The 10189-nt window shown below is 42.8% G+C and overlaps 1 protein-coding gene across 1 annotated transcript in view; it reads left to right on the top strand.

Annotated features, from left to right (window-relative positions):
- dnajc17 (DnaJ (Hsp40) homolog, subfamily C, member 17) overlaps positions 1 to 10189 on the top strand; it is a 38339-nt gene continuing 28150 nt past the window's right edge. Inside the window, exons 1-4 of the mRNA XM_049596388.1 lie at positions 1 to 203; positions 7208 to 7277; positions 9854 to 9912; positions 10008 to 10095. Coding sequence (XP_049452345.1) covers positions 123 to 203; positions 7208 to 7277; positions 9854 to 9912; positions 10008 to 10095 — 298 coding nt within the window. The 5' untranslated portion in view covers positions 1 to 122. The remainder of the gene's footprint in view (positions 204 to 7207; positions 7278 to 9853; positions 9913 to 10007; positions 10096 to 10189) is intronic.

Here is a 10189-nt window from a genome sequence, read left to right as displayed (position 1 = left end):
TCAACGACGTCACATGCATGCTGTCTGGGACCCGGGATAATAACAAACCACTGAATTAGCCGAACACTGCGTTTACGCTTGTCTCTTTTCTGTGTCGGAGCTGTAGCTGGCTGTTGGCAGACATGTCCGGAAAGGCCAAGGACATCCTACAGATGGACCTGTATGGTTTACTCGGTGTTGAAAGCACTGCAACGCCGAAAGAGGTGTGTAAACAAGCTAGAGGTTAAGCTAGCTAGCTAGGTAAATAGCCTTTAAATTACAGGCGCAGTGCAGGCTGGAGGTTGTGACTTTGGCAGAGAGTTTATCCGAGTGTTAGCTAATGTTAAATGTTAAAAAGTAGTGGCATTTGCTTAAGGAGACTGTGCGTGAGTGTGTGTGACATGTTGAGCATTAAGCAGGAGGCTACATTAGCTTGCTATCATGAAGCATATAGAAGTGTGTGTGCTTGTATCGTGTATGCGTGTATATATCATAACGCAAGCTGCCTATTTTTCTGTGAAAAGAAAAGCTTGGTAAGTAGAGCAAAGCACTACAATTTTAGGTCCAGTTACTCAGTTACTAGGTAAGAAAAGACACTACTGCTAATGACTGAATAGCAATGGTGTGATTCACCAATAAGGCCACTGGGTGGCAACGTTGCATCAGTTAAGTGTGTGGTTTTACTCTATAACACAAGAATGAGATGACATGGCTTTGAATAAGGATGGATATAAATTTAAGGGCTGCAGCTAATTTCATAATTAATTCATTTGCCAGTTATTATCCTGAATAACTCATTAATCCTTACGGACACTATGGACACTTTATAAACACCATTATAAGCATTACTGTCCCCCTTGTTGTTGTTTATTTGCACATGCAATCACTTTGCACTAAATATGCTCACTTTAATCCATTGCTCATTATTATTATTATTATTATTATTATTATTATTTATTTATTTATTTCTGTTTCCTGTATTTTTTGTACTTTTTTTGCATGCCTAGTTTTTTAAGTTTATAAATTTTGAAATCTTGAATCTGACTCTTTCCCCTTGACTGCTGTAACACTGGAATTTCTCAATTGTGGGATCAATAAAAGTGTATCTTGTCTTATCTTAAATGTCAAAGTAAGTGAAAATATCAGATCAGTCACAATTTTTTAAAGCCCGAGGAGGCGTCATCATATTGCTTTTTTTGTATGACCAATAACCCCTAACCCAAAGATATTCAACACAGAATATAAAAAAAGAGACATAGCAGCAATTGATCATAATGTAGAAGCTGGAAATGTTGAATTTATGGCTTTTTCTTAAAATATTACTTAAAACAATTAATTGATTATGGTTGCCAAATATTTTTTTTGGTCTATCAGCTAATATATCAATAGACTAATTGTGTCCGCTCTAATAAATTCCAAATAGGATGGATCTGAAATTCATGTATGTTTTTTCTTTATCTACAACTAAACCACGTCTGATCACTTATAGGCTACAGGCATATAGGGTTTCATCTGGTTGCGTACCTCTGCACGCTACAAACACAACTTTGCCTGAATGACATTTTGTCCCTGCATGGATTTTGAATCAACTCCCCTTCATGTCATTCCCCAGCCCATAGCGGTTCACCATGATGTCCTGAATCCTGTCTTTTCCCTATGACCACCTCTCCTCACAGTTTCCAGCATCCAGAATCCACAAGCCCGAAGGGAACTTAAAATTGTGGCCAAAACGAGGGAAGTTAATTTCTTAATTGGATTTCAAAGTCCTGTCCTCCCCAGAGGATTATCCCGGAGGAAGTTAGCGGTTGTGGCTTGGGTGGAATTGAGACTCCAAAACGCAGAGGGCTGGTTCTGTGGGGTCTGCTGATGTTCGAGAGCGATAGCGGGGGTTTGTGTGTGTGTGTGTGTGTGTGTGTGTGTGTGTGTGTAATGCATTGAGTCTGGGGGGGCTCAAGAATCAATCAAGTGTGTGAAGGCAGATGTCATCAAATGGACTGCTTACCCACTGCTCCACCACTACCATCAGGCATGTTGTTTATCACGGAGGGAGGTGAAGAAGCTCATCCCAGAGCCTGTTTGTGTGGGCTTAGCCACAGCTTGTAAAACATTGCCTTGACGTAGGGATTTGCCTTCTGCATCTCCTCCTGGTTCCATTTAGCATCTCTTTCTGTTATCACTGCTGTTGACCTTCTTCTGGGCTGGGCTGGCTGGTGAATGCCGGGGAAACTGGCATGTCAGAGTCTGTGATTTAATGACTATGGTCGACTGGGGTTTGCTTTATTCTTGTAATGCTGACGGAGGCTGTTGCTGAAGGCTAGCCACCATTTAAAGAGTTATGCTCATGCATATCAGCAGGGCTTTGGTAATAATTGCCCTAGCGTGTGTGTGTTTTACCTACCACAGATTGCTTGGTGAGACAGTGTCAACAGCTAAGACCACACAAAATATCTTGTGGTTTGTTCAGCTACTCAAATTGTAGTGTACCTGATGTGTTGCAGTGTGTACAGCAGTTACATGCCTGGATGATTTACTTGTAGATAGAGCATCCAATTGCAGGTGATTGCATTACACTGTAATAGCGCACTGTAAAGTCATTGCTCTCAATGATGAGTTTCTTATTTGAGTGTCTGCTTGGCCAGGGCAGGTAGAGGGAGATTATTGTTGCATCCTGTGGTGCACTGGGGTACATTCTCAGTGATGTTACCTGGGGTCATAGAGTGTTTACGTTTGTCAACAGCAGGCGGCATCAGCTGGGTGATTTGCGCCAGTGCATTGATAGGTGTTCCACAGATATACATATATCATATTACAGACAAACCATCTTGACATGTGAGGTAAACAAACACTTGAATAATGTATGTGTTAGCTTTCAGTTACCGTCAGCTTGGAATCATTAATTTGGTCGACAGAAATCTGTGAAATGAAAACATAAAATCATCTAATCTTGTTAGCATTCCATTAGATGTTTGCATAGTTTAATACTGAATTAATAAGTTTGACTGGATGTTCGGGCAGGTTCACAAGCAGTCGCACACATGGAAACTTCATCACAGTGTCTCACTGTTTCTCCTTGTTACATCCAATTGTTCTCCATACTTCACGCTGTCCTTTTCTGTGTGTGGTCATATCCTTTTTGCCCCTGTCCTCGCTCCTCTTCTTCCTTTCCCCCGTTGCGCCTGTTATTATTTTCCTCCAGCTGATAATGTCCCGTAAATGGCAGAGCGTTGTAATTAAGGAGGATGGGCCCATGGCAGATCAGGCAGCTAATCAGCCACACAGGCTAGGGGCCCTACCAGGGCTGTGCCGAGGCTGCACTAGGACCAGTTTGTCAACTATAATTGGCACCAAAGAGTGGTTTAATGAGGACAAGATGTGAGCATGCAGTTAAGGCTGTGGCAGGCAGGAGTCAGGGAGGCACATAGAGTCTGTTTTTAGCCATATACTAACCATTAGGCTACTGTTGGCCTGCTGCTGTGTGATCGGGGTCTTTCCTTGATTTCTTGGTCCATCCTTCCACAAACTGAAGCGTGTGAAATAGTTGAGATTTCTGCAGTTCAGTTTATCTCGTGTGTGAGACGGGGAAAATGAGCATGTGATAAACTAGAATAATTTGAATCACAGGAGATGAAAGACAGCAACATTTAATACTAACACTTTTGCTCATCTGTAAGCACAGTGTACAGCAGTTGGTCAGGGCCCAGGAGTTCTTCTGGTTTTCTCTTCATATGGTCTCATAATTGATTCAGGAGCCAATCCTGAAAGGTCATGGTGGCCTGCACGAAGATAATTGTGACAGTAATTTACTGGGTTAGTCCTGTAGGAAGATGCCACTCTCGATCTGAGAGCTCTTATCCACACATGTGCTAACCTCTTCAAAAGTTGGCCCGCTTTGGCTTCTGGTTTGTAGGACCAAAAGGCTTCGGGGTCTTCCAGCATCAATTAAGGCTTGCGTGTCACGGCATTGATGGGAGTAATCATGTATTATTTAACAAAACGGCACTGGAGGAGCAGTAGATACAGACAAGATATCGTGAAGGATGCCAGAGAGAGTGAATAAAGAAAAGAAATGCAGAGGAGATGGAGAGAAAAGGAGGGAGGATAATTAACTGAAACATAGAGGAGTATTTGTGTGATGTAGATCTTTAACTGAAGTCAGCGAGACAAAGGTGATGACGTGCGACATGGCCACTCTCCGCCAAAACAGTATCGATGATGACAGGTTGTACTTGTCAAGCAGCTCAGCTGGCCAAACGTTTGCCCTGACAATGTCAAACATCTGCTGTGTTTACAGCAGATGTGGAGATATGTTTATCTTGTCAACTGGCTGTAGGTGACGACGAACATGAGAAGTAGTACAGAACGAGAAGAAGGAGAGTGAGTGTGAGCTGAGGACACGACATGAGCTCTTAAAGCACCATGGCGGTGATTTTGCGTGTTTTAACTCCCTTTATTTCAAATTGCACATACTTAACTTCACAGCATCAAACTGTTTTACGCAGTTTTGAAATCGTAGTGTTTTTCTTTTTCTTACCATTCAAGGCATCCATTGTTTTAACCCTTTGAAAACTTGCGTGCCTGTGTAATACGTTACAGTGAGCATTAAGGTGCAGGTTGTGTCATAATTGCATTACTGTTATATGAGTGTTTTTGCAGAGTTTTTGCATCAGTCTTCACTTAAACTGCATTACCACACTGACAGCACTGACAAAAAGTATGTCAGACTTCTTCACTCTGACGAACTAAACAGCCAGAGCAGGATAATTTTCATATTATATGGAAATTAAGGGTAACCAGTAGCTGCTTCGCGCAGTAGGAAAAAACTCTGAGAGTAAAGCCTGGGTTTGGAAATGGTCATCAAAAATGTTCACAAAATTGTATTCGAGGAACTTAAACTGTGAGACACACTTTCTTCCTCTCTGTTTTGTCAAAGCACTGACAGGGCTGTGTCAGGCAGGGAGTTCTCCAGCTGTTATCACTACCTACACATTACACAGGATGAAATGGCTTTTTATAATGGCACGAGCTTAGACAATTAATCTATTAGTTGTCAACTATTAAATTAATTGCCAACTAATTCGATAATCAATTAATTGGTTACAGTAATTGTTAATGAAAAGTCAAATCTCTAAATCCAGCTCCTTGAATGTGAATATTTTCTCGTCTATGACCGTTAACTGAATATCTTTGGGCTGTGGACAAGACATTTGAGTACATCATCTTAGGCTTTCAGAAACATTGATCGACATTGTTCTCCATTTTATAGACCAAATAAGCCGTTGATTAATCAAGAAAATAATCGACAGATAAATCCACTGCGAAAACAATAGTTAGGAACAGCCTTGATAATGGCCTTCTTACCTTTCTGCTTCATCTTGGTCCCAGACAGGAACAGTATTTTGTCCAATTATATACCTGTAAAAAGATGAATAAAAATACATTGGAATGTGAGCTGGAGTCTTCATTTCCTTTCTTTTATCCTACCAAAAAGAGAAAACTGGACAAAGCTACGATAGCGAGCACAGAGCAAAGAAACGTGAGAAACAGATGGAGGGAGGCTGAAAAGGAAAAGTAGGCTTAGGCCTTCAGTAAGCATATGTGTTTGGCTCCAGTCCAAAGCCCTGTGTGTCAGTCTCAATCTGTAGGAAGGCTCCGTGTGCCAGGCAGTGAGACTAAATATCTCTTAATGATGTCTAGTCTCTCGAAGCCCTCTCAATGAACCAAGCTCTCATTTACTATTGGAACTATAATGAGAAAAAATCTGATGTTGACCAAGAGAGAGAAGAAAGGACTTGTGACATTTAGGAGCTGTCTGAGCCACGATAAGCTCTGGAGGGTTCACTGGAGGCTCGTTGCTTACATGTAATTGTGTGGAGTCTTTGCTTTTGGACAATGGGCATCCAGCCTAATGTGCCTAAGTTGACTGTCATGGAGCCTCATTGGAGTTGCTGTTTAAAAAGGCCTGGACACTGATGGATTACACCATTCTGCTCAGTTCCCTCAGAGCTGAGTTTGGTTTCCCCCCCCAGTAAAGTCAGCGCTGTATGTTTTGGCGTGCATTCTAGAGATAAAATTGTGCAAAACAACACACGGGGAAACATTGCATATGCCAGAGGACAAGGCGTCCAATGCGAACGTTTCCCAGACATGAAGAAAGGAGCTCCCAAATTCTGTGGCCCGTAGCATACTGGCAGGAGATTGATCTGTGCGAAGGAGGGAGGGGAGATATGTGAAAACATCCAGAATGTTGGCATAGCTGATTAGACTGGTGAGAAAGTGTATGTCAGTGTGTGTGTGCTTGTGTCAGAGCTTCGATATAATGGGTATTAATGTGCCAAGTCCTTAGCATGCAATGCATATATATTAGCTTGTGCTTTTGAGGTTGTGTGCTGAAAGCTTCAGCACCGCACTCGACAGCCCCCTCTGGTCTCCACGGAAAGTTTCCCTGCTTCCTTTCTTTCTCCAGAGGAGCAGAGATATAATGAAAACCACCTTGTCATTAACTGGTCCCTAGAAGGACCAATGAATGGTTAACATTCCAAGCAGTGACCCAGAGTTAAAAAATCAGCTATAACTAAAACCTCATATGACATTACAATACTCCAAAGTATTGTTTCGTTTTTCCACTTTGGTTCTCTGAACCCCCCAAAAGTTTTGGCTACCTGCCTAAGATATTAATGGCGGGCTTCTCAGATTTGTTATAGACAATGGCACTCTGTTTGTGTATGTTATTGTAACGTTTTTTTTATAAAGATGGACTAATACTAGGCTGCAACTCAGGCCACATTTATCTTGCACACTGGCAACGAGCCTGAGAATAGTTTGGAATTCTTGTGCGGGTTATTCGCTGCGGAGTATGTGCCGAGGTGGTTAGATTCCATTAACAACATGTCAAAAGGACACGAAGCAGAGGATCAGCTCAGGTGTTGATTTGATCCAAACAATACAATCCCTGATTTTTATTTAAATGCAGACCACATTTCACCCCCAGTGCTTTCATGTCAGCCTGTTACCATTTGTGCCATTATTACAATGGGACCCTCATTTTTTTATCCAGAATTTGGTTTTCTGGGCCAAGGACGACAGGATAAAGATAATTGGTGCTGAGAGTAAGAATTTAACTTTCACATGGCCAAAAATCTGCGCTTAAGTGGATGATTCTTTCTCTTTGTGTCCTAATCAACATTTTCCACTCTACATAACTCTAGGGGTTCTTCTGTTTTTCTCCTAGATCAAGAAAGCTTATCGGCAGAAAGCCTTGACATGCCATCCAGACAAGAACCCAGACAACCCAAAAGCAGGTGAGTGAGCCAGTTAATGTGTTTATCTGTCTTTGTTTCTGCTCACGTTCTCCCCATCCTGAGCCACAGACCTCTGTCAGTCGCCCATTGGAACTGGAACAAGATTTATTATTTGTTTATGCAATTTCTGCGTTGTTTTCTGAAGAATTAGAGGTAATTGTTTGACCGAGCGGCCATCAAACTCCAGAACCAAAAAATGAATGCTCTAATGTAGCACTCTCAGCAAGTTGTACCCTGTCAAACAGCCTAGCCGCAGCACTCTGTAGGACGTCCAACCAGCGCCTGTCTCTCCCACTAGCCTTCTAGCCAGACAGGACCAGCCAAACACCAGCAGCACCACCATCGCCACCAGCGTTTCCACACTCCATCGCTCTTTGGCTTGACTCTGTTTGCGGCCTGTCGCCAGCCAGCATGTCAACAATTAGACCAGGAAATCTCAGTGTAGCTTTTTGTCGGGAGGGAGAAAAAAAAGGCACCTTGGACAAAAGACTGGTCATGAGGCATGTTTTCAAGTGAGGTTTATGTGGTTGCTGGATGGTTGAGACAATTCCTGATTATGTCAGGAAAAAAAAAACTGGGAAATTGGTTGGGTTTGGGGGGTTGAGAGGGATAATACAAAAGCAGGGGGTCGGTTTCCCAGAAATGGAAAAGAAGTGGTTTGGAGGGCCTCAACACTTGAACCCGCACATGGACAGACTCTGTCTCTATCGCACGAGAGCGGAGCAAGTCTTGGGATTTGCTGCTCCTCAGGGAAAAGTTGTATGCATGTAAGAGGTGACGTGGGGGTCATGATTCCTTACTGACTGAAGACACCCCCCCCCCCGCACTATTCCCTTTCCTCAACCCCCCATGTTGTGACACTCTGAGCTGCCTAGTGGGCATAGCAGGCCTCCCCCAGTTGGATTTCATTCCAGCCCATTATATGCGTGTAGGTAACCCGACCGCCTCCGCTGGCAGCATGATCTCCAGAGCCTCCTGTTAGTGTGCACTGCCAGTCCCCACAGGGAGTAACAGTATCGGTCCGTTAGGCCTCCCATCAGTGAATGATTAAGCCTGGCTAGTATAGTGCAGTAGTGTGGCGGTTGTATGACGGAGAGTGGGATTGTGGTCTCCCTCTGCACTTGTGTGTGTGTGTTAGATGACAACTGGGGAGGTGGAGTCTTGCGTGGTAGTGGTGATTGTGGCAGTGGCCCCTCGAGGTGCTCTAATGGAAGATATATGGAGAGGCCAGGGCTTTGTGTGGGAATGCACATCTGTGTCATAGGAGGAAACAGGTTTCGTGTGGCTTACAGCACCTTTTAAAGCATAAAATGTTGCAGATTGTTTCAGCTCTGTGTCCCAGCTTCAGCCTGAAGATGTCTTGTTGAACACGTTATGCTTTGTTTGGCATGAGCCCCCCTGTAGATGTCATGTTCTCTTAATTTTCTCTATGTCACATCACTTTCTTTTCTATCTCTTCTGTATTAACCTCATGCTGCACTATATGTTGTTTGGGATAATTCAGCAGCTAATGGGATATAACAGGTTTAATTGGCCACAGATTGTGCTAACCAACCACCTGATTGCCAGGTGCTATCAGGTGGTTGTGTATGGACTTTCTTCGTCATAGAAATCTGGGATTTCAAGAAGTGTTACACACGACTGTTACTGCTCGATACAATTAACTCTAGTTCACCTTTTAGCCTGCTGACAAACAGTGACACCTTGCACTATAGCCCAGAGAGCCACCTCACTAGCATTAGTTCAGCGTGCTTTCACATTAGTTATAGCGATTAGCAATAGAATATCACCACCATCGCCATCACCATCACCTGTATTAATGTTTGAGGTTAACATTTTTTGCTGACAGTAAGCGTAATTACGTAAACACTGTCGGAGCGCTTTTGTATGTCAACCAGCTCACACAACCTCACACAACCAGCAGCTCCTTGTAGCCTATTTTTTTTTTAGCAAAATAATAAAACTTAATAACAGCCATTTTTACACTTAAAATAGATAAAGAAATGGCAGTAGCTCAGTCCATTGGGACTTAGCTTGGAAACTGTAGGATTGCTGGTTCAAGTCTCCATACAGACCAAATATGGAGCATGGACTGGTAGCTGGAGAGGTGCTAATTTGCCTCCTTGCCACTCCCGAGGGCCCTTGAGCAAGGCACTGAATCCTTAACTGCTTGGGGTGCCTGTCCAAGGCAGCCCCCTCACTCTGACTTCTCTCCATTTAATGCATGTATAGGTCCTGTTTGTGCATGTGTGTATATTTCACGCCTGTGTGTATGACAAAAGAGTGGAAAAAAAAAGACTTTCCCCTGGGGGATTGATAAAGTATATCTTCTTCTTCTGAAAGCTGGTGATGCTCAGCAAGGTGTTACAAAATAACTCCCTAGTTAAGGCACAGAGTAAGGTCAATAAGGTGTTACATCCTTGTTAAATTTTAGCCACATCTTTGTTTTTAAAAGCTAATATTTCACATATTAAACTTTGATTCCTAAAGCTAAAAAAAAAGGGAAAAAGTGTTTCTTTGTGTACTCAGCAGCAGAAATTGTAGTGTTTTCACTTCCTCACATCCCTTTCTCCTAGCTGAGCTCTTCCACCAGTTGTCCCAGGCTCTCGAGGTGCTAACTGATGCTGCTGCCAAGGTAAGACGGCTGATGTCTGTCAGCCTATTATAAGTGCTGATACACACTCAAACAGGGACATGATTCATCATCCTGGTGTCTGATACTGTTTACAGGCTGCCTATGACAAGATCTGCGCTGCCAAGAAACAAGCCGAAGAAAGAAACCGGAAGTTAGATGACAGGAGAAAGAAAATTAAGCTTGGTGAGTCCCTTTACAAATTGTACAGCATCTTCACTCTTCTGATTTAGTGATTTTATTACAAGGTTCACAGTATTGTTAAGGGTTATATTAAGAT

The sequence above is a fragment of the Epinephelus fuscoguttatus genome, linkage group LG14 (assembly GCF_011397635.1).
Source record: "Epinephelus fuscoguttatus linkage group LG14, E.fuscoguttatus.final_Chr_v1".
NCBI lineage: Eukaryota > Metazoa > Chordata > Actinopteri > Perciformes > Serranidae > Epinephelus > Epinephelus fuscoguttatus.
This window is presented reverse-complemented; position numbering and strand designations above follow the sequence as displayed.